The 24,761-nt window shown below is 39.0% G+C and overlaps 1 protein-coding gene across 2 annotated transcripts; it reads right to left on the bottom strand.

Moving 5' to 3' along the window:
• Window positions 1-65: 65 nt before the first annotated feature.
• Window positions 66-24,593, bottom strand: LOC105250708 (serine-rich adhesin for platelets). Of its 2 annotated transcripts, none has more exons than XM_011256949.3 (26): window positions 16,858-16,879; window positions 15,645-15,752; window positions 15,449-15,564; window positions 13,930-14,089; window positions 12,716-12,749; window positions 9,353-9,494; window positions 8,892-9,071; window positions 7,368-7,748; window positions 7,089-7,280; window positions 6,950-7,011; window positions 6,683-6,871; window positions 6,381-6,552; window positions 6,161-6,268; window positions 6,010-6,080; window positions 5,797-5,923; window positions 5,434-5,686; window positions 5,094-5,209; window positions 4,633-4,771; window positions 4,281-4,415; window positions 4,057-4,207; window positions 3,812-3,939; window positions 3,598-3,729; window positions 3,313-3,464; window positions 2,759-3,116; window positions 1,114-2,657; window positions 66-970 (listed from the first exon to the last, which is right to left on the bottom strand). In XM_011256949.3, the coding sequence occupies exons 2-26, from the start codon at window positions 15,709-15,711 to the stop codon at window positions 713-715; spliced, it is 5,367 nt and encodes a 1,788-aa protein (XP_011255251.3). In that variant the 5' UTR covers window positions 15,712-15,752; window positions 16,858-16,879; the 3' UTR covers window positions 66-712. The 2 variants fall into 2 exon arrangements, with proteins under 2 accessions (XP_011255251.3, XP_025264585.1); XM_025408800.1 differs by lacking the exon at window positions 16,858-16,879 and adding an exon at window positions 24,326-24,593 and having other exon boundaries at window positions 713-970.
• Between the last annotated feature and the right edge of the window lie 168 nt (window positions 24,594-24,761).

Here is a 24,761-nt window from a genome sequence, read left to right as displayed (position 1 = left end):
TTTGCAAATCTTATTTTTCTTTTTTCTCGTATTAAAATATGTATATGTGCATATGTAATTAATTGTAAGTTTATATTTAATAATGTTCCGTGTGTATTTCTTCGATCAAATTTTTCGAATTGTATTATATATCATCATTATAAATGTCTGTTAATTTATTGTGCCGGATATATATTCTACAATATAATATTTATCTTTATGTTAACGTCGTAAGAGAGAATTACAATATATCGTACGCATTATATTAGTCGCGAATATGTTACATATAATTTTATAAATATATTCTAGGGTACTAAAAGGAAAATTCCCGCAATTTGGCATTTTTCAAACATAAAAATCGGGACATTCCTTCAAGTTTCCTTGGTCATAAAAACATGGTAAAGCTGGAGATAGATTTGATTATCTTTCTCTCGAATCGAGAAACTTGCATTGTTTGGTGTGGTAGTTGCGTAATAAACTAAAATAATCTTACTTATTTTGGCTTAACACTGTGAGACATAATACATAAGCGAGAATAATAATCATAATCTTCATTATCTAAATCCTGCGAACTCTATATTTTACGATAACATCCATCAGCTTTTCAGCTATCAATATTTACCGATTTTATACTGCTTGTTATTCTTCTAATTGTAATTGTTAAATGAATAGACTTTCTAAATTCTCTCGGCAACCTTACAGATACAATTCGTTTTCTCATCGAAGAGAGACATCACTTCACCATGGCCTTGATACTCTTCGGAAGGTTCTGTATGGAACCCTTGTTGACACTAGCAGCTGTAGGCCGCATAAAGCTGTGACTCTTGGACCCGGCTCGCGGTTGAATTAATCTACTTCTCGTACTGGACGTCTTGTCGCCAATCGCTGATCGATTTCCCATGATCGATTGCTGACCGATGCTGCTACCGCTGCTGCTGCTACGCGAAGTGATGGGTCGACCCCTCGCGACCTTTGGCATGTCAGCTGCTACCTGTCGACCGATGTGTAAAAATCACGTGAAAATGTAACTCCAGTAAAATTTTAGAAACTTGCTCGAGTGAAAATCGTCCATCAAAATCTACATAATTTTTCAAAAACTCTTCGAGAAACTGAAATTTGAATTTGAGTACCAACCTCCGATGTTTTTCGAAGGCTTCTCGCTGTCGGTCCGACGCTGCTACCGCTGCTGCTGCTCCTGCTGGCGGGTATCCTGCTGACGCTGACCTGACGAGGATTCGGCCGTCTCTTATCAACGATGTTCTTTGGCGGCAGTGGACTATTCGACGGGCTACTCTTCCTCAAGTCGTTGGTGAGCGCGCGAATGGCCGAGGTGTAGCTACGCAGATGCGCGTGATTCGCGGCCAGATTACGTACCGTGTTCACGGACGTTGCGCTGTTCAAGGAACTTCGCGAACTGCGCAAGCTACTCCTGGAACCAGAACGTTGCACCTCATTCTTCAACGAAGTTCCCGGAATGCCCGACAATGATTGGGCGTTCGAAGTCTTCTTCAGGGACTCGGTCTTCCTTAACGTGGACTCGCGCTTCATGCTCGCAGCCCGTGGCAGGAAACTCGATTTTTCCGACGCATTTCTTGCAGCCTCCTTCTTGCCGAAAACCTTACCCGATGCTGGCTTGGATAATTTGTCGACGGACAAGGATCTTCGCTTGCTACGGCTGTCCACATCGTCATCGTCCATCGTTACCGTGATGCTACGTCTGCGCTGTTCACCACCGTAGCTCAACTCCGCTGGTGAACATCGCGTCGAGTCATGCGTGTCTGTCTCGTAATTGCCCGAGGACGTCTCCTGGCTCAGGGTCTCCGAAACGAGGCTCTGCGTCTCCTCGAAACCTTCGTCATTCAGTTCCTGATCTCGAGTGACTTTGCCCGGCGGCGACGATGTCACACTTATATCAGGGATGAATCTGCTGCGGAACATAGAGTTCTGCCGTGTCATCAGCGGGCGATCCCCCGAATCGTCCGCGGATCGGACGTTTTTCTCAAGATTTTCCTCGACATTTCTCAGCTCTTCTGTGCGCTTCTCCTCTTCCATGATTTTGGACGCGTCGTCTCGCTCGTCTATCGAATTCTCGCTTCGGAAGCTCCTGTTCGACGGTTCCTGCTTTTGGTTCACCTGACTAGGCGGATTGCTAGTCAAGCGAACCGCTTCCTTCACCTGACTCGGATCGATCATGCTCCGGTGACGTTCGCGACTTGTCACCGCTCGCTCAGCAAGTACCGTGACGGGTTCACGTGGTCGTGACTCTTGCATTACCGGGCTCAACACGGTGTTGGTCACCGCTACCACTGGCGGCGGTGGTTGACTGATCGGCAGTCTTGAATTTCTATGACTCATCGTCGTTGTCGTTTCCGACGTCGTGGTCGATAGACGTTGCAGATCTTCGCCGGAACGTGCGATCTCTGCCAGCGCGACGTCGATGTCGAGCGATGATGATGAGGCAACGATGTCGCGTCGCTTCAGCTTGTCCTGCCAAAGGCGCAACATGGCGTCCTCGTCCTCGCGGGTATCCTCGTCGGCCAGGGCGAGGGTGTTGGGTCGCTGCACCGGCTTCTCGTCGCAGACCAACTCGGGGCTCGACATGTCCTTGTCACCCGCGGGATCCTGGGTCTTTTTGTATCTACGAGTACGTCGTGTTGCCGAATATCTGTCAAAGTTGCCTGGAAAAGTTGCGAGCGATTATCATTGATAAGAGATATTCCGAATACAAGACACTTTGTTTTCTTTATTTCTCTCGCGTTTTCTCTTTCTTCTCGCTTACCGTTACCGAGATCCATGCTGATGGGTTTCAGGATCGCAGTCTTCATATCTCGACTCTGGAGGGAGCTGCTGCAACGTTCTCTCTTGCATGGCTCCTTCTCCACGGGTTTCACTTCCTTCGGAGGACTAAACAGTCGTCTGGTCGCTGGTGGCGTCTCGATATTGTCCGAATCAATCTCGATTTTATCGCTGATTCGTTCTTCATCTGCGGGTCTTTTGCCGAGCTTCGAGAATCGCCGGGTTGCAGATGCTTGCGACCCGGTGTAAGGTTGCCGAAGATAGATGGTCAACTCATCCTGAGTGTCCATGTTCAGAGCGTCGTTGAGCTTGTTCTTCTTCCTGTCCTCTTCTCTGATCGCCTGTAAATATATCGCATAATTTAATCCTTTGAAATCTTAAAAATTTCTCTCTTTTATCAAAAATTTTAGATGAAAGATAGCTAATATATTTGTAATTATTATATTATAATTATTATATTTTTGTATTTATTATGTTTATATATTTATTATTAAATTAAGACTGTATCTTTTTTCAAAGAATTATATTTATGCTCACCTGCAGTGTGCTCGGAACGAGAGCGTTTTCCGTATTGTGTCTCGACCTAAATCTACGGGAATAACGCGGATCAGTCTCTTCCATACTATTTGGTACGTTTAAGCTTGATTTTCGCCAAGGAGATTTATCCTGCGACGAAAGTGGTTGAGCTTCTGAAAGAAGTAAAAGTATGGATAAAATGCATGTTGATCAATAAAAAAAAATAATAAAAGTGTAGTATAGATTTAATTCTCGACAACATGACGCAACGAGACAACTTTCGACATAATTCGCAAAAGTATTCACCTTCAATGGCCTCCATTGTGCGCATTACATCCGTTTTCTCGACGGACGGTCGCCAATCGTAAACTTCAGAGAATCCTCCTTCGTGCACGGATCGATCTTCCGTCAAAATGTTCGTGCTTTTGCCTTCGTTTTCTGCAGGAAACGTTTCGCGTTTAGATCCACAATGTCCAGATTCTTATGAACGAATTATTTAATTATTACGGGAGCAACTCACCCGAGTCTTCGAAGGACCGTCGGTTTGCCTGGTGCAATTGCTTCGCTCTTCTCTGAAGCTGCTCGCCCGCGCGATCCTCCTTTTCGTTTTCCGACAGCCACGCCTCGATCTTTTGTCTCCAGGCTTTCCTGATTTCCACACATGATAAGTGATTTGAATTTTTATTATTTTTTTCAAGTCTTGAAACATAAAAATTATAGCAGAATAATCACTTTTCAGGTTTTCAGATCAAATTAAACACTCACCCGGTCGGCTTCGCTTCCTCCTCCTGCAGGAACGGCTTGCTCTCCGCGAGGGGAGACGGCGAGCTCGGTCGTTCCCGATCTCCCGAAAAATCGGCGTTCAAAAGATCCCCTCTTCGCGACTGTCCGCGAGCTCTTCGCGCCCACGATCGATCTTCGGTAAAAAATAATAATTATTTCAAATTGATCAAGTAATTCGATAGTGTATCAACTGGCGCATTAAATACCTAAACTTCCCCACGATTTCCTCTCCCGCGTATTGTCTTGTCCGGATGTTCGCAAAAAATCCATTAGATTCCCGTCATCATCCTCGCAGGGTATCCTGCTCCTGCGTCGACGAAGCGTGCCATTAGGCGTGATATCTATCGAATAGAAGAAAGAATCTCTGAAGTACATTTCTATTATACTTTGGCTGATTACGAAACATAATAAAGCAATCGATTGTGCAAAGACTCACACACAGAAAACACATTGCTTTTTATTCCTGAAAACTTGATCAGTCACTAAACTAATAATTGTATGATTGAATAAAGTTTTTAAATTTATAGCTTCTTTTTTATAAGATGCGCGATATGATACCTGGTGAATATGTGTCTTCTTTGGTAGATTGTTGATCGGGACCGCCTGAGCACGATCCTAAACGACGTCGGATATTGGGCGACCCAACGATGGAAACGTCCTCGTCCGATGTGACGCCGCCACTTTGCAATCTTCTCATCTACAAATGTCGAAAATATTTCATCCTGATATATGGAAAATCGAAGGACATTATTTAGAGCAGAATTTTGTACAGCCACTTGATTACAATAATACTTTTATGATCATGTTTGCAGATTGAAATGTAAAAGTCGATTAATTTTATATAATTAAGATAAGATTTTTACGATACAAAATTATACTGAAATCGATTTTATACTCTTCTTTTTACACTTCGATTTCTATTTTCTTGTTTGAAGAATTTGTTCGCATTTAATTTTGCCAAGAACATTATATGTTACAACGAGATGTTAAGTAGATGCTAAGCAGATGATAAAATTTACCTTGGCCTCACCACGGCTGTAACTTCTTTGAGGTAAACCGGTGTGGAGGTCGAATAATCCATAGTCCATCAGATTAGACTCGGATTCCGAGCCTGGTGTCTCCGCTTGATTGCTCACTGCATATTTAACGAACACAAATCTTACTTGTTGAAAAAATATTATTAAAGTATATTAATTAAAGGAACAGGACAAAGAAAAAGAGAAGAAAATACACTATTGCAATGAATATAAACTAAACATTTATCAATTTTTAAAAGTATTTCATCGCTTTATGTGAAAAAAATAAGAGCTCTTAAAATCTAAAGTATAAAACAACGCTTTTTGTGCAAGATACACTCACGCAATCGTTTTCTCGCCAGTAGCTGTTCCTCGCGCTGCTTGCGACGCGCTAGGACCTGCTCCTCCTGAATACGCCGCCTCTCGTTTTCCGCGATCGCCTGATTGAACTTTTGGCAAAACTGATGGAATATCTTAAAACACTCCTCGATCTTAAACGCGCTCGTGTCTTCGCAAAAGAATTCCGCGAGCGATCGTCTCACTCCTTCGAGTTCCTCCATGTCCCTCTTTAACTGCGCCATTTCTTGCTCAGCCATCTGCGGAAGAAAAATTTTATTCATTTATATTTTAATTATTTTCTTATCTTTTTTATTCCACGTGCCGTGATTTCTATCTAGATTTATTACAGATTTATTACATTTCTTACCTGAAGAAACTGTGCCATTTGTTCCTGTATATCGCTTTCGGTCGAAGAGAGCTGAATTTGACCTTTGATCTTTTTAATCTTCGTATCCAAAGTGTTAAATTCGTTATTAAGTTGCTCGATCGTCGTTCTTGTGTATAGAAAATTGTTTATTGCAGGATTAGTAATTTTATTTCTCTTCATTTAATTATTATATGTAATAATAGAATAACTTACTTTGTCGCTGCTTCTAAAGCAGTCATGTTTTTTGTGAAATTTAGCAAGTCTTTTCGTTTTCTCTCAGCTTGCTAAAAAATAATATAAAATCTTGAATAAACTTATATATTGTATACACATAATGAACAAAAAAAATATTAATCCGCAGTACCAATGCTACGTAATGTATCAGATTCATCCCCGGCTTGTTCGCACGAATTTCCGTTAGTTTTTGCAAAGAAGAAAGCTTTACACCTGCCGCATTGCCAGCGTAACCGCCCTACAAACATAAAATATAACAAAATATAACATAAAATATAACAAAAAATATAATAAAATTAAATATATTCGTAAAGATTGTCAAAAAATTTACTGGCAAGCTGAATACATACAGAGTTGAGGAAGTTTCCGGCGACTAAAACCATGTACAGCACCTCCTGCAGTGGTTTATTTGTCATGAGGTCCTCGCCAGCGAGTATCATCGAGTTGATGCTTGGTTCCAGATAGCTCATATTCGCAGCGAATTCTTCCTTCAGCAGCATGCACTCAATACGCAGCTTATAACTACGTATTATAACATAGATTTGTAATACATAGATAAATTGTAAAAATATATTATTATTTGAAAAATATATTATTATTTGAAAAATATATTATGATTTATTAGATGACAGAATTGAAGACAAAATATTACTTTGGCACTTGAATGAGCTGCAGGAAGAACTTCTCGGCATTACCCAGCTTCGACTTGTCGCCGTCGAAGCTTTTGAGCATCTCGAGCTCGTCCACTTCTGGCAGTATCTTTAAAAGTCCACGTAGTTTTTCCGCGCCGATGTCGTCGTGGCCACCCTCCCTGATCAGCTGGATTATATCCTCATTCGAACTATCGAAAATAATAGTGATATCTTTTAGTTAATAATAGTAATAATATTTTCACTGTCCCTTCTTTCTTCTATCGTACCTTCGGAATTGCTTGAGAAAGATGTTAACGTTCAAACTCCTTTTCCCGTCGAGTAACGCAATCTGAAATTGCAATGAAAATATAATAATATACATGAAATTTTCAGTATATTATATTGCCAAGAGAAAATGGAAGCAACCTCCGTCGGTTCTCGACGACGTCGTTCGACGTCGACGCCGACGCCGCACGAGGACGAGCAGGTCGCCGGTGGAATCAACGGCGGTGCTTGTTGACAGAAGAGACCCTCCATCTCGGCCCAATCCAAGTCCGCCATCGGCGAATTCTGATGCTCGTTCGCCACGAGAGACCAAATGTTTCGTTTGCCGATCACCTGCGGTTATCGGTGCAATAAGGGAACGAAAAAAGGTAGATTCTGAAAGCATTATTCCACCCCCTCTTCTCTTCCCAATTTAAATACCTTATGATTGGGTATTTTGTTCCAGTTGATCGTCTTCATCTTCGTCTTGGGGACAGGGATCTCCTGTTGCGGCAGCAACTTGGCATGATTGCTAGGGGGTTCGGGGGTAAGCGCGCGCGCGACGGGGAGCACGCGAAGGGGGGGTGGCATCGGCGGCTCCATCGGCGCGTCAGCAACGTTGACGACGAGTGGCGGAGGCGGCGGGGGAGGTAGAACGAAACCGCTGGTACTCGATGATGGGCCGAAGGTCGTCGGAATCGGGGGTGGCGGCGGCGGTGGCGGCGATAAGGGTCCCGTCGAACCGCTGCTGGCCGGCAGCGATGCTTTCCGCGACGTTCCGCACGTTTGATCGGTGCCGCGGCAGTGACAGCATAGATTCGTCTGAAAGTACCAATCATCCCCGTGATACCTCAGTCGATTCCTATTTTCAATCTTAATTTTCTTACGCGTTTATGGAAGGGGTTTCGATAGATTTATATAATATATATTTTTTATTTATATAATAATTATGTATAATATATATATTATTTATATTATACACATTATATGAAAATTATATAACTATAAAAAATTTATATTATAATTATTATAATATTATAATATAATTTATATATCTGTTATATATAATTTAAATATATGTTATTACATCATTTAAATTATATATTATAATGAATTTTTTAAATTTCTCATTTAGAAATTTAGAAGAAGAGCTTTGGACAAAATTATAGATTAAATAAAAAGAGTGATTTAATTATTTAAAATGTGCATTTAAATCGAAAATTGAAAGCAGAAGAAAAATTTTGATATAGATATCGCATCAACCGTTAAATATATTTAATATTTACATATATTTACATATACTTATTTGTAAAGAGATAATATATTTTTCGAAAGATTATGTTTGTGCAAGAACGGAATGCATAATATTATAGAATGAGAATGTATCTGTTGTATACAATTAATTATTGTATTCTAATTAAATTGCTATTTGTAAAAGAATGAACGAGAGAGTTTCGCAAATAAAGTTTAATAGCGAATCGTATTCTTTGCAAAATCTTTACGGAAGAAACGCATTTATGTGCGCGAGTACACGCTTCGTGATTCATCGACATGAGGCGTGGTACGAGTTTCTTCTTTTATGGACTCGCGTCTTTCGGTCAAGTACGGTCAGAAAGTAAAAGTACACGACGGGTGTTGCACACATGCATGCGTGTTGCATTATATTAGTTTGCGTTAGCGCGGTTGACATTGATGACGATACCCGCGAGATGATCGAGAAATTTAAACGATCTGATGTAATGTAGACGCCACACCGAGGGTCTCTTCACGAGATTGCGTAATCGGCGAAAGTCGCTCAACGAATGGAACCGATAAATTTGCTATCGCGTCTCTTACGAGGAAGGGAACCGCGCAATCGTTCTCGTCTAATGCCCAGATTAGAAGAGATTGCGTAAGCGAATCGACGCTTTCTTCGGGCTTTTCGATTTCTATTTCCGCGAAATGGAACATAAATAAAACACTTACTTGAAGACTGGGCGATCTTAGCAATTTGGTGGCATCCTCGCGACTCTCCAGCAACGTGGCTCGATGCACCAGGGTCTCGGCGGTGTCCCACGCCAGATCACTGGCGGCGTCTTTCGGGTCCAGCCGCAACAGATGCTGCAGGACGCTCAAAAAGGGTATCTCCTGCGGAGTGTCTGCAACCTGAGAAAAGCTGCGTTTTGTCAGATGTCTCACTTAAATCGCCAGCAGCTTTTAACTGGTGACTGATCGATTGGCGATTAACAATTTGATGCAATAAACTCATTTGAATGAGATACAAGAAATGTAAATTGTGCACAATTTATGTCACTTTTAATATTTCAAAGTAAAAATTATTTAAACATTGAAATCTTTCGCACAAGGACTCGTCGAGAGGAGAAAAGGCTTGTTAAAAATACTGGCGAACGAGGGAAAGTATATTAAGAATGCCGGAAGTCGCTCACTTGACCGAGGATAGCATAAAACACATCCACATGAGAGGAAAGATCAATCCCGGGGGGTCCGTGATTGGTGAGCTCCTCGTCCGTCTCCCGTTGATCCTCGAAGGCGTCCAGCTGCACCCTTACATCCGGCGCGTGGCTCTTCCTGCAAGAACAATCGCCACTTTCCTGATCTGAGGATATTTCAAGCCGACAACACGTTGTCCGCTCTATTTCCGGCTCGCTCGACCGCGAGCTTTCTTTAGAAATTCGACTTCTATTTCGGTAAAGTCTCTTCCTCCTTCTCGAGACACATCTTCATGTTTTATGTTTTAATAAGGATTCAGATTTAATGTTTATAATGAGATTTAGAAATTTAAGATACAGCTCTTGAATATTTATACTGCCAAGAAAAGATCAATAAGTTTGCCGCGAAAGTATCATGTAAATGTCGTATTTTATAGATGGAATAATCACTTTAAGTCACAGTCTCAGATGCGATCACAAATCACCAATCTGTAGAGAATCCCTTGGGCGAGTCGCAAATCGCCCGAATAGTTTGGACGTGTTCTATAGAGGATTTTGCTACCTCAAAGCGCACGGAAATAGTCAGCGGATTCGCCGAAGCGAGATCTCGGGGCATCGAGAGATCCTCGGATCCAATAAATAGATCGGAATATGCGAAACGCCAGACGCGCGCGTGTCGGATTGCGACGAATTTTAAAATGAAGACCACTCCCGACAGTCCTCATTTTTGTAGGCACATTTATAATAAAAAAAAAAAATTAAATGCGTTTACGCGTTAATTCTGTCGAAAGAGTGAGAAGCTCGTCGGTCCCGGATGAAATAACGCGGATAAAAGGCGCGTGTGATAAATCAGATTAAAGTTAAAGAGCACCGAGATGAGACCGGGAAGACAGACGCAATTAAGATTCAAACGGAGAGATAGGTCGAGCATCCAGAACAGTCTGGGAGACCTCCAGCGCGTGTCCTACCGAGAGAGAGCGTATACCAAAATACTCGCCGGGACGGTCCAATCCTGCCATCGATCTTCGCCACGAGCAAAACAGAAGCGGATAAAGAAGAACACGACTGCGAACGCCGAGAGCACGGCCGTGACTCACGGGAAGCAATGCCGGGCGTTGTTAGAGTTGGAAGAGCAAAAAGAAGACGGAAGGAATTCTCCAAAAGACGCGTCTCTTCTTAAGATACTTGAAATTTTCACGCGCCTCGCGCGACAAAATGGATGGGTCTAAATGTGTGCGTAAAATAAAAAAAAAAAGAATATTTTACATTCCGACAGAGTAGTATCCTCAAACGTAAAAATAAACTCCGAGTTGAAGCGGATTTTTTTCTTCTCAAATTATGCTACTAGGAATCCCGGTTTCACACATGAGAAAAAAAAAAAACAAAGAAGTAAAATCATGATGCGATTCATCAACGCGATGCGTCGAGAATAATTAACATTCTTTACGACACTGTCTGGTGCAACCGGGAGAAATATTTTGCGACACCTCGGTCGATGGCGAACACAATGACATTTTTTTCTCTCCCTTCTTCCTTACCGTTGATGGACGTTAAATGCATCGACGCGGAGATGACAAAGAGAGAGACGACGACGTACACGAGCGCGACAATAAACGACAGGTACTCGATCAAGCGGGTCGCGGGATGCGAGACGGATTCGGAGGATGCAAACGCCGAGGACGCCGGCCGGCCGGTGCGTCGCGACGGCGGATGCATTTCTGGCGACGCCACGCGTCGCTGCATCGCGCTGGAGCGACGACGCGGTCGCAGGTGCATCGCGGTGTCAGTGAGGAGTTAATTCGGGCCTCTCCCGACCCCCTCCTCTCCCTTTGCGGCCCTTTTTTTTATCCCTCCTCCCTTCCCCACTTTGTCGATCGCCATCCTTCTCTCCTCCTGTTTCATTCAAATACTTACATACATTCCATTCTTATTTATTTTGTCAATTAAATTAATTAAATAAATTGAAAGGAATTAGGCTCTATATGTATTAAACAACACGACAAGAAACTAGCGATTAAGAGCCACAGCGGATGGTAATGCCTAAAAATTCTTTAATTGTACGCGAAAATTTTAAACGAGAACAAGGCATATGCATATATTTTACTTGGTGCATTTATCAAGATATAGATTCTCATTTTTTAGAATTCTATAAACCCTCTTTAGAGATGTTAAATTAAATTTTAATTAAATTAATTAAATTTTAATTTAATTTAATTACATTAAATTTAAATTAAATTTTAATGAGATTTCTCTGTTCACTAAAGTTGAACAGAGAAAAAGAGAAAGAAAAAGAGAGAGAGAGAGATGAATTGCCCTGATACATAGTATACTTGATTCTATTTCTCGCTCATTGGCGTCGCCGATGAAAGCATCATTTCTCAGATGTTGCGTCTGTCTGAATTAATGCGTACTGAATTAATTTAACGAGAACATTTTCCTACGATATTTCGTATCCTTAGGAATACGAAAAGCTATCATAATTCGACAAAAGCGATTTTTTTTCAAGAAAGAGACATTGATCGACGATCATGCAGATTTATTACCGAATTTCTTTTTTTATAGATTTGATTTTATTCTTTATGGTGAAGCAAACGATCGATATCGCATGATTGCCTTATGTACTTTTAGCATAATAGTAGCGACTGTTTGCTCAACAATGACTGTGTACTGATAAGCGAATAAAGTACATGATCGTGAAACGTTTAATATTATCGCCTTGAAAACGCGAACAAGAATGTCGCGTAAAAAAATTTAATCTGAAATGACAATCATATTATTTTATCTAAATAAAAATCAGCAAAATTACTTATACATACAGGATGTCCAAAACCACCGAATATTTAAAAAAAATTTTTTTTTGAGCTATTTGGAAATATGATATGATTTTCCCTTAGCAAATTGACTAGAAAAATTATTCTTAAAAGAACATTCAATAATTTTGATGATACTTAATATAAAACAATACAAATAAGATTCTATTCCCGTGTGCAAATGCAAACTTATTTTAGCCGTTCGAGAAATAATAATATGACAAGAAATTAAATCATTTATGATTTGTATTTATTTATTAGAACACATATTATTTGGATTATTGCATGCAAATGTGTATCGATATTCAGACTCGCCACCGTCGCAAAGGGATCCTCCCTCGTTAGTGAACCATGAATCCTTAGTGTAATTATCTTTAATTACACAAAGTGCGCGTAACATTAAGCGGTGTGCGAAGGAGAGATGGTATGGGTACAATAAAGCGTCTCCTTTCACACATTCATTATTATTTATTATTCCACAACGTTAAAGTGTTAATTAATTAATTAGTAAAAACACCGCAATTCCAGATAGTCGACGTAGTGTACTCACCGCAACTCGTTCAAAATCGGCAAGAGCTTGAGGCCTGAAACGAAAATCGCACATTGAAATCGTTGTGGAACTATAGAAATGTAGATTTTAAATATTTGTAAATCCATCTTGAGTGCAAAGCAAAAATTAAAACAAATCAAAAAGGAAGGAGAACAAAAGAGATAACACAGGCCTGCGAAGGTCAGGTACAAAAAGCGTAGGTGAATTTGATAAATTTTTCGATGCTGAAAACAAATCTGGTCGCAGAAATTCCTCAGTCAGATTTTCGAGTAATTTATAGTTAAATAATCAAAAAATCGTTATTTCGGCAACTTTTATGAATTTATTATGGAAGAACCTAATTTTTTGAAATATTTCTGCCAATGGCATCGTATAGTACTAATCTTCATCTTTTAAACACGTTTTCGATTGCCGCTGCACGATTTTTTTTCGCCGAAATATACAAATATAAAATTATAAGAAAATTTACATTAAAGAAAATTTACATAGGCATCAATATGGCAAATTCACATATGGCCATCTTGAAATTTAAAGACTTACATCTGTCAGATTTGGTTGTCGAAAAGCCCTGTAGAAAATACATCTAATATAGTTATTACATATTTTGATAAATTTTCCTAAATTTTATATCTTTTTATTGTGATTCTGTCCGCCATTTTTAATTTTAAACAATGACAGGTGGCATTCACAAATTTATATTTTTACCTAAATTTTAATTTGTAGTAAGACAGAGAGGTAATACGGTTCACATGGAATGGCTTGTTAAACCATTACGCATGACCAGTCTTATAATTGTATATCTCAGCGAAAAAAAATCATGTAGCGACAAGTGGATTTAAAAGGTGAAGGCTAATATTATACGATACCATTGGCAGAAATATTTCAAAAAATTAAGTTCCCTCATAATAAATTCATGAAATTAAAATAAAAATAATCATTTTTGGACTATTTAATTACTTAAAAAAACAAATTACTTAAAAACCTGACGTGTTGGAGAAATTCTAGCCAGATTCGTTTCCAGCGTCAAAAAAATCTATCAGATTCATCTACTTGTAACTATCAAACTTAAAGTTTCGCAAGTGTGTAATCAATTCCGTCTTATTTCTATTTCATTCATCTTTATAGGAGGAATTTTTGATGCGCGATTATCGAGCAGAATTGAGAGGAAGCTGCGCGTGGGCATCCGTCAAGAAGACTCGATCTCTTTCACTCACCGATAAACTCGTTGCGAATACGAATGCGATCCTTGAGCACCGGCGTCGAGATGACCAAACAATTTATGAACGCCAGCAATGCCGTCTGGTAATCCTCCGCCGTCGCTTTCTGCAGCTCGTCGACCACGACTCGCAATCGATAACGCTCGCCCTTCCGTTCCTATATACATACGAATATAAATCTTAATACAAGATCGCCCGTTATCGTCGCTCGTCTATTCCGGGAAACATCGCCTCTTGGGATATTCCAGCGCGGGAACAAAGACATCGGTCAACGTTCTCGCGAGATGAATTTCTACTTTTCTTTATCTATTTTTCGAAAGCCATTTTGCGCTATAATTAAAATCGAAAATCATCTCCAGCAAGACCTATTTATAGTAACTAAACACACTTTTTTTATTTAATGCTATGTGAACCTCTTTATTTTCATCCGCGATGAAAGAGGAACGACCGGTAATCTGTCGTCGCGTTCGTTTCTTGAATGTACATGCAAATTGCACGGCGATAAAAATAAATTTCGCAACGCGCCGGGCTCGCGATGCTTAACACAATGGAACACATTACGGCAACTCACTCTTACTTGTGTGCAGGAGTTAATATCACAGCGTTCTTTCTTTTATTCATTGAAGGGGGAGACCTTGAACCGCGTGACTTTTACCTAAGCGCAGCGCTCCTCGGGCTATCTTACAATGAGCAGATACAATACATTGTGCGTTGTCGATGATGTATAATTTGTCCCAAGAGTATTTATAATGAACGTTTCGAGTGAGAATGTCTTTATCGGGCCGACAAACTATACGTATTCTCTTAAATGGAATCAATATATTATCATTGAAAAGCAGTGATTAATTATAAATAGTTTCAATTAGAAAGTATAGCGTTTTAAATCAATGAAACCTCATTGAGAGAATCAATCAGTGATTGCTTCAATCAGTTACATTAAAAAAATATATCTTATATTATATATAACATAAATTTATAGTAATATATTTTTAATATATATATATTTTTTTAAATATATTTATAGTAATATATTTTTTATTAAAGAAATATGTGTATTAATTACATAGATGTGAATATTTTATTTATTTTTTGTGGGTTTATTTTGGAATTAAAAAATGTAGTAATATGCATGTAATTCTGAATTTTTGAATACTAGTTATACATATTTCGTTTTAGATATATTTATGTAAAAGCTTCCCCCCAAAAAATATTAATTCAAAATAAATAAGAAAAAGACAAAACTTCCTAGAAATATCAATACAAAAATAAATAAAAAAAATAAAATCTCTAAATTTTTATTATTATCTTGCAAATGTATATAATTTTCCGTTATAATTAGTGGAATATAAAACAGAAGAGCAAAATATTTCTACTGTAAAATATTCATGCTGATCTAGTGTTACTGTTTTTATGAGCGACATTTTTAACGATTCAGTTTAACAGAGTACGACGCGAGAGAGAAATAAGCGGAAATTGCATCTCTGCGGATATAATTCCACCTCGGGATTATAATCACCTGGTATATGTGAAGAGTATCGATAGCTCTCTGTCTGCCATCCTGGCTATAGACACATAACGCCGACAGTAGCTCCACGACTTGCTTCTTCACGGACGGACACGCCGTTTCCAACGCTGCAATCCAAGACGTTTAATACGTAGGGTGGATCCCACAGCGCGAGATTATGGCATCGGAAACGTTGTTAATAATTTACCTGAGGCGAGCTTGACGCAATAATCAGGATTATCCACGATGTAGTCGAGTCCGACGTGGGAATCCATGATGCTGGCTGCTGCATCTGCGAATGCTGATCTTCCAGTGTCTGTAAAAAGCAGTAAAAGAATCCCATTAGCTTGCGATATAGCATCTGTTAGATACTATAATCCTCTATTAATTCGAATTAATTTATCAAATTTAAACGAAATTATCAATAAGCACTATTAACTGATATAAATCATGTGATAATTATATTTTGCCGCTAAAAACGTATCGATCAACGAGATATTAATCGTTCAGACTAATTCAAATACACATGTGCGTCTGATTTATAACGCGTGTTTGCTAGCGTTTGTGGTTTTGTGTAATAAACGCTAATTGTATTCCGGTATTCTGCGAAAGGATACGTCGTTATCGCATAATTATTCTTAATATCCCATTAAAACGAGATGCCACCGCTGCTAGAAATAGATATTGCTGCGTGACAAACGCGCGACGCCATTAAAATTTCGCAATAAACTTTTTTTCCATAATTAATCGATGCAGAGATGCTCATAAAACACGTCAAAATTAAGCTATCGCCTTTTAGTTTCGAAAATTCTTTTAGTCTCGATTTTACGTTATCGTAAAAATGAAAAATCTTGGTAGAATAATTACATTTTTATTCAGTAGGTCTATAGGAATTAAATTAAATTCTTTAAAAAGTACACATTTTGAAAGAACTTTGATATTTTACATGCTAAATAGAAAGCTTTTAGTCAAATTTTATTGGTTCTTCTCGTGTCTATTTTTTATTACTTGGAAGCAATTAACGAATATTCTTCAGTTAATGACGAATAGTTCGAGAGCGCCGAAAAATCGTGGGAACGAAGTATAGAACCCGAAAGATAAAAGACCACATCAACGAAGACGACCAGTCGCGATTCGAAGAACACATTCGCGTATTTGCCTCTCAGCCGAACTCTGACTCAATCATCGAGCAAAAAGTGAATTTCCTAAGCGGCGAGGACTGTGATCGCTTTGTATTAAAGCGTGAAAACGCTTCATTTACGGCGCGAAGATTAATGATTCTCCGGACTGGATCGTATCGCGGTCTGCTCATAAAACGGCGAATTCGCAATAACAAGTGGAGTGGATCGAGGTCTCAAGAGTGAGGTCTAGGTTGAAGCGCGTGTCTCCATAACGGCGCATACGTGACCGGATATACGTACCAAAGTACTCGTTACACGCGAGTCCGTGTGTCATCATCAAGGAGAAAAAGATCTGAAGAAATTGAAAGAGAATAAAAAAATGAAATGAATGTCCTGTGCATAGTATCCAAATTTTGTTGTAACGAATATTAAGAAACAATTTAGTTTTTTTTATGAGAAACTGTATCTTCTAGATTCAAACCCCTAAATTAGATATGCTTAATGGTAAATGAATTTTTTGATCGCGCAGATTATTATCTCTTTCATATATCTCTTAGTTCATTGTCTCTTCGTTAGTTTCTATCTTCTGGGCCTTTATCGATGTAAATAATTTGTTATCATAATTATTTATACTAAAAGAATTTTCTTTCTCGTTTAAATAAATAAATAAATATGAATTTTTTCTCCGGTTAAATAAATAAATAAATAAATAAATGTTCGTTAAAAATTTTACGTGAAAAAATTACATATATATTATAATTACCGTCAGTTAATTAAACGGAATGAATAATTTCCGAGGGAAAGATTTATTATGCGTTTATTAGATTCTGCGTTTGAAAAAGAGAATATTACATGCTGGTCACCGTTCATGATACAAACGCCACCGGATATAGGCGGTTAACGGAAAGGAGCGAGAAAGTCATTGTAACGCAGGAACGGAGAGAGACGGGCGGAGTGAGAGTGCGTAGGAAAATGGAGAAGGAGCGACAGGCCGGGTAGTTTCGATAGTAGCGAGATAGGATAGGTAGCGACGGGATCAAGATGAATATACACACATGGTGTATATATTGATTGATACCTTCACAGGTATATACAAGATGTTCCAAAAGAACCGAACGTTCTTTCAACGACGGATTCTTTAAGTTTCTTCCTTTTTTTCTTTAATAAAAAAGGCATCTAAAATTTTTTATAAACAAAAATTAATTATAAATAAAAAGAAAGTTTGCGCGATCCCATCTTCGCTCGATCCCATCGCTAGGCGATTGCGCGCGCTCAAGAGAGGAAGAGCGGCAGGGAAGGAAATATAAGGGGAAAGACCATAGGATTGCGTCACCGCGAGCATGCACATACCTCGTTCTAGTCACGCTTAAAAATAGACCGCTTGAATATTAAGGACCACGAGAGGAGACACCGACCGGCCGAAAGCAGGCGGTATCAGCTGCAAATCCGAATATAACATATAAAGAGGCAGGTCTCTATCTGAGAGATGCATCGCGATGATTCACGTTTATGAGTGCTCTCGCTAGAAGCTAAACGCATAATATACGCACAGGAGAGCTTCCCTCGTCGCGAAAGATATCCGTTTCTCGACGATGACCTCGAGAGATGCTCGCTTGAGCGCGTTTACGTCCGCTGCCCATCTTAGGAAGACCGCGGACGATCTTAAGGTGTAAAAAAAACAAAGACTAGAACGGTCTAGTTTCTTTTCTTCAGACTCTGATGTTATCCAAAGAGGATCGCGCGGTCTCGTTAATTGAATCGTTCGCGCGAGCAAAAATTGAACTCGAGAGATATTTCCCACGAGGAAAAGTGTAAATTGCTGGATGATTGTGCTGCGGATGAGAAATCTTGCGACCAGATTTTTTTCTCTTTTTTTTTTTTACAAAAATAAAGACAAAGATTAAGAGCCTGAGACGCAAATCGTGATTATCAGAGTCTATGTGTTTCAGATAAACGTAAGAAATTTTCGATTGCTTTGGAAAATCCTTAGCGAATCGATCTATTTTTATTCGTTTCTCCGAAGATCACCTTGCCAAGGAATAAACTAGTACTAGTCTTCGCCATATGACACTAGAAAATTATAATTACGTAGTTGTATGAATCAAGCGCGCATCGCGCCAATTATGGACATCGACGAAACGGATGCGGGACTTTTTTCAAAACGTTCGCGCTTCTTGCGCAAAGACATTTTTTTTTTTTTTTAAAGAGAGACAAGCCTCACACGCAGGGCGGATGTACGAAAATTGCATTCGGCAGGTTAGCGGCCAGCCACATGATCGCTGCTAATTGCAAACAGGCGTAGGCAGGCGCGATACATGCTTGTACACACACGACCATCATGCGTGTAAAATAAAATGGCACTCACGGCGGTCGCGCGGGATACCATATCGGGCACCTTGTTGACCTCGTCTCTCCTCTCTCTCTCTCTCTCGCTCTCTCTCTATTTTTCTCTTTCTTTCTCTCGCTTATCTGGCTCCCGATTGTTCTGTCCTCCTGCGTTCGCGGCATCGCACTCGCTCTCTCGGCCCTCCTCCCTTCCCACGTCTTTCACTCTGCGACAAAAGAGGTTTCGGCTGTCGCCAATGTCGTTCCTCGGCTTCGTCACGCCGAGAGAGAAGCGCGATCTCCGATTTATTTCGCGATCCCGAGAAAAATAACGAGTGCCTTCCCCGGCGAGGATCGGCGCGGATTAGAACGGATTTCGCGAATCGAGTCAAGGAAACGGAGGAACGCGAAGAAGATTGCTCGTGTAAAAGACAGAGGCAATTAGACAATTGTCGAGGAAATTTCACATGCTTGATTTCTAAGGGAAACTTGTTTTTTTTTTAGCTGAGAGAAGGAGAGAGAGTCAGAGTAGAATAGAAATATATTTGCAAAAATTGTGCAAAAGATGATTAACATTCTGGACGTGACTGAATAGAGTTTACAGATTGGAGTTGGTACCATATAGAGCGTATTCTCAATAAAACTCAGCTGCATTCGTGTTTCATACCTCGCATTTAACGCCGAATGCTGTGTGAATTCGAATTTTATTCCTCTTACGCAAGTTGCGTATACAATGCGATATCTCGAGTGGAGAATCAAACGAGCGCCATTTATATTAAACGTGAGAAACAAACAAAGACTATTTCCGCATTTCTCGATTTAACTGCGATAAATATCCTTTTATGGATTTCGTACCTTGAAAAGAAGTATTTTTGCAAGTTTGCGTAAAAAAAAAGATTATGAGAGATGCGGAACCGGTTCATAGAACATAAATCATACGAAATTCGATTGTCGAGGATCCCAGGAGAATCTCAAGTAGGCGTTCTTTAGAAAGAATTAACTAAGTAAAAAATAGAGATTAAGCCTGCGTCTCAAAAGGAGAGATATAAATCAAAGGAAAGAAAGAAAGAGATACTTTGCATATTCCTTGATTTGCCAATTTTCTGACCAATTTATTAGAGAAGATTCCGACGAAAGGATTAAAGAGGTTACCATCGATGGTTACAAATATCGCGTATTCGAAAAAGTCTTGCGTAAAAAAATCTCAATTATGACGAATCCAACGAGGAACGTATCACAATGTTAAGAACGAGACAATTTATTGTTTATCGTACTTTTGTATGCAAAATGGCGCGCTCGGAGAGACGTAAAAATAAAAGAAAATTGACCAAGAACGCGGAACACATTTGCAATGCATTCGAAAAGCAGCTGCATTCGTCGACAAATCGTAAATCGCTTTGTTCGCCTGTTCACGCAGAACGATATTTTCGCTGTCATCCATTAGCGGAAAAGGCAAAGTGCGAAGTGGTTAATGGACGGCCATATACGGGCGCAGACGGCCGTGGATTTTCTGTTCTGTTCCCCTTTTTTCGTTGCCACCCTCCCCATGTTATGCGTTTCGGGGATTACGATCGCACTTTTGAGCTTAGAAGGATCTTTATTTTTAATCCGAGCCCGCGAGGCAACGGCACGTCGACGATTAAAAAAAAAAAAAAAGGAATCAGGCGAAGGTAGGCATCGAACGTCTCCATATAGGGCGCTAACCGAAGCCGGAGGAAGGCCTTTTAGATCCTAACCTGGGCCACTCGAAACTCTTACGGGGTGGCCTTAACCTCGCGATGAATTTGGGAGAGTCGAAGGTTTATTTGTTCGTTCTAGATTCAACGATTCGTAATAATAGCATACGCAAAAAATGATGGATGCAATTTTCGATTCTTTTTATCTCTGGCATGTTATAAAAGAGATGCGAACTGTTTCTCATTTTATATTTAACGCAAACGATAAAGTAATATCGCGATTTTAATAATTAAATAATTTATTATTCAAGATGCTGAGAAAATAAAGAAATCAACAAAATTACTTAGGAAAATATATTTTAGTAGCAGGATTTTAAAAAATAATTCTTTTTCGATATTCCTTCATTTGTTCTCATATAAAATAAATATCTTGTATAAAATAAATATCATTTTTTGCATTCTATATTTTTCATATTACATGTAATACGATTACAAAGAAAATTTTATCGAAATAAAACTGTGATTTGTCTGTTTACGGTATCCTTGACATGAAATTTTGTTATTCCGTCAATTTGACGAGGTACAATTTACGCAATCACGGGGATGATTGACGTATGTACAGCAGTCGCGTAGCGGGAACAGCTGATGCACTGGCTGTGCAACAAGTGGTTCTACGTGCTGGGCAACACGTGGTTTCACGTGTCGTGCAACAGGCGGTCCCACGTGATCGGGGCTCGACAATGACGGGCGAAAAGTCCCCTCGTCAGGGATGAATCGACGGATGATTTACAGACGTAAATGTCTCGCGAGCGCGGGGATAATCGCGGCGAGAGCGACGTGTGTGATCGAAACCGGGCGGCGTTCTCGTTTTCGTTGAAAGCACCGTCACGTTTCTCACCGCGTGAAAGCACGGCGACGATGGCATAACGCGATCGTCCTTGCCCGGAGCGAAATGAAATGCGCGCGCGGACGTGCTAGATCTCGTTATATTTTTTTTCACGTCTCGCGCGCTCGCGCACATGTGGTACGACGCAAAGAAACCGGGCGTGCAACGCGTTCGTTTCCAGAGATTTGCATTGACGATCGTTACGTCGCGTCCCGTCCTGATGTTTACGTCCTTCGAATGCGTAGCCGGCTTTGCATATTGAGCGATTTCGGTGACTGAACCGCTTGAAGCGATGTCTTATCGTAGGAGATCAAAAATGGAGCAAACGTGTGCGAGACGCCGCAAAGTTTCTCTCGATTTTAACAAATAATAATGACGATAAAAGCATTTTGCAAATTTCATAAATCTGATTCCACGTTGACAGTTGCATGTTCTAAAAAAAAAAACTTTGCCTAAATCATCTCTTTATAACTTTGTCGAATCCAATTTAAATGTATGATGATTGTACATTGTCACATGAGCGAAAGCAGAGACGATACAAATTCTTCAATCGCGGTAAGAAAAATTCTGATTGATTCTCATAATTGTATATTATTACACGTGAATACTGAGCGAGTAATTGACACGAAGACTGACTGCAAATGGGCCGCGATCGACACGCAAGGCAAAATTATCAATTCATTGTTCATTCTCTCTCGTCTGATATCTGTATTATTAATATCATTTAGCGGTAAATGCAATGTTCAGCATTAATAACAGAGAAATTCAGCTTGAATCATATTTTCAAAAAATTAATTATTATTAACATTTATAATTATCATTAATATTATCATGTGAATATATCTTAATAGAATATAGAATAGAATAATTAAAATTTTGATTCAAATTCTATATTCGCTAGAATGAAACGCGAATTTAAATTTCAAAGAGAAATTTGACTAATCATCTTATATATATCGCAAAAATATTATTTCTTAATATTATTTCTTTTACAATGCGAAATTATTCGACACTCTTTTGAACTCCATTTTTTGCTCTTTCATGATTTTTAATCAGCGAAAATTGATCTACGAAATATAGTTAAAAGAACAATTGTGTTTCGCAAATAAAATCGATTACATTCAATCGCTCAATGTTGACCTTTCGTTTATTATTATACTTTGAAAAGATACCTGTAAAATGTCAAATCTTGTTAATGAAGCACGTTTTATTGCATTTATCTGATTTTCTGTCGCCCAAAGGCAACACGATTCGATAGAGGATTAAGCTTAATTTGATTTTTCTTTCTCTATTTTTATTATATATATAGAGTTAGAATTATAGAATATAATACGTGAAGACAGGCAATTTTATATATTACTCAGAGTTAATTTTCTCAGACCATAGAACGCAGCATTAAGCTGCCAGCATTTTTCCGTTATGTTTGTATTCCGTTCTCGCGTCTCAATTCGACGAATTACAAGCGAAATAAAGATGACGATATCAAACTGATATTTTCAACGATTCTTCTAGGCCTTACGATCGAGAATATGATTATCGTGCGCCCGTTCTGTTTCTAAATGCCACATTTGTTTACCGAGTAGCAGGGCTGGCCTTAGCAAATGCGATTTCTGGAATTAACACATATAAATATGTGCATAACTTGAGATATTTGGAAAATATATTACTTGATATTAAAAATGTAAAATAATCTTGATATATTACTTAATATAATAATATTAAATTATAAAATAAAATTTAATATTTAAAAATATAAAGTTATTATAATCCTTAATTATAAAAATAAAATTATATATATATATATATATATATATATATATATATATGTTAATCATATTATATAATAAATATTACACAAATATAACAATTTAATATATTAATAGAATAAATGCCATAATCAATAATACTGCGTTAAAAAATTATATGAATAGAAAATATAAAATATATTATGTTTAAAATATAAACTAATATATATATTATTTTGATATTTCAAACAAAACAATTCAAATAATAATGAAATAATAATAAATATAAAACGTGGTCTAATATGAAAATTATTTTAACACAGTTTCTTGCATATTTATTGCAGATATTAGCAATATTTTACTATGCGTTATATATTTAAAGTCAACGAATATTTATATTTTCCAGTTAGTGAACAGAAATCGGTTCAATTAATCTAAAATCAAGGTTTGCAAATTAAGCGGAATACCAAGCACTATATCAGCAGTACTAATCGCTTATCGCTTAGGGAGGCCGCACCTGTGGCGCAGATATTACCTTTCCCAATAACTGTCCTCACGCGAGAAAAATACGAAGATCTCGAACGTGAACACGAGAGAGACATCACCTGTGCGAGTAAAAGGCATTGAAGTCTCTACGCGGTCGGAGAGTCGCATAAATTTCTATTTTTATTCATCCAACATAAATATATATTTATTATCATATCCCACATATATAAAGATATGATAATGTAATCACAGGCTAAGAATGCAATGACAATATTCAGTTTTAAATATGCAAACACGAAGTAATTATACAATCTTCGATCAAACACAATCAAACATAATAGTTCGAGTAATTTATTTTTTATATAATTTTTGGGGACTACACATATTCACGGGAGATTGAATTTATATAAAAGATAATTGAATGATATATATACATCGCGATATAAATAAATGATTAATCTACATCGTTTTTAAGCAGTTAATTAAAATTCTTGCACTTCTAATGTTTGTTTTTTTTCGGACTTGGAAAATTTTCCAGTTTCTGAAATTGCCTCCAAGTCTTGGACAAAGTTCGTTCACGAATAATTATTGAAAAAGAGATGATTTTATTCCGTCAAACGATGCGTCGATAGGAACGGAGTCGTTCTCACCTGCGTCGTCTTCTCATCGGACCAGCGCGACGACTCCCGGACCGATGGCGCATCGATGGCTCATTCTGACATACCGTGCCGATCGGAGCGGCACGCGCGCACGCACTTTTTTCACCGAGCAACGATTCGCGGAAACTGCGTTTCAGGTGCCCGCGACAACGCGATCGCACGCGCGATTCGTCTCGAGCGCGTGCGCGATAGATTCCCCTCCGTTTAATCGGCCCCCGACTTCGATCGTTCCCCCCACGCGCGATCGAGTCCTTCCTTTCCGCTCCCCCAGAGCCTCTTTCCCGTCCTCGTGACCATCATCGGTGCTTTTACGATCGAGACCTTTCCATCTCCACGCACAGGCGCGTGCAGAAAATATTGATACAAAGGATGGATGTGGAGGGATGTAAAAGCGGACGCGGAAATGAGAAATAATCCTCCACATATG

Source organism: Camponotus floridanus, unplaced genomic scaffold, assembly GCF_003227725.1.
Source record: "Camponotus floridanus strain SB8 unplaced genomic scaffold, Cflo_v7.5 scaffold23, whole genome shotgun sequence".
NCBI classification, from domain to species: Eukaryota; Metazoa; Arthropoda; class Insecta; order Hymenoptera; family Formicidae; genus Camponotus; species Camponotus floridanus.
This window is presented reverse-complemented; position numbering and strand designations above follow the sequence as displayed.

Excerpts from the sequence above, each read along its gene's own strand:
- LOC105250708 (XM_025408800.1), bottom strand. The coding sequence starts at position 15,711 with ATGGATTCCCACGTCGGACTCGACTACATCGTGGATAATCCTGATTAT. Across the intron at positions 6,269-6,380 it reads CCGGAAACTTCCTCAACTCT|GGCGGTTACGCTGGCAATGC; the intron begins GTATGTATTCAG and ends TTATGTTTGTAG. Across the intron at positions 971-1,113 it reads GCCTTCGAAAAACATCGGAG|GTAGCAGCTGACATGCCAAA; the intron begins GTTGGTACTCAA and ends ATCGGTCGACAG.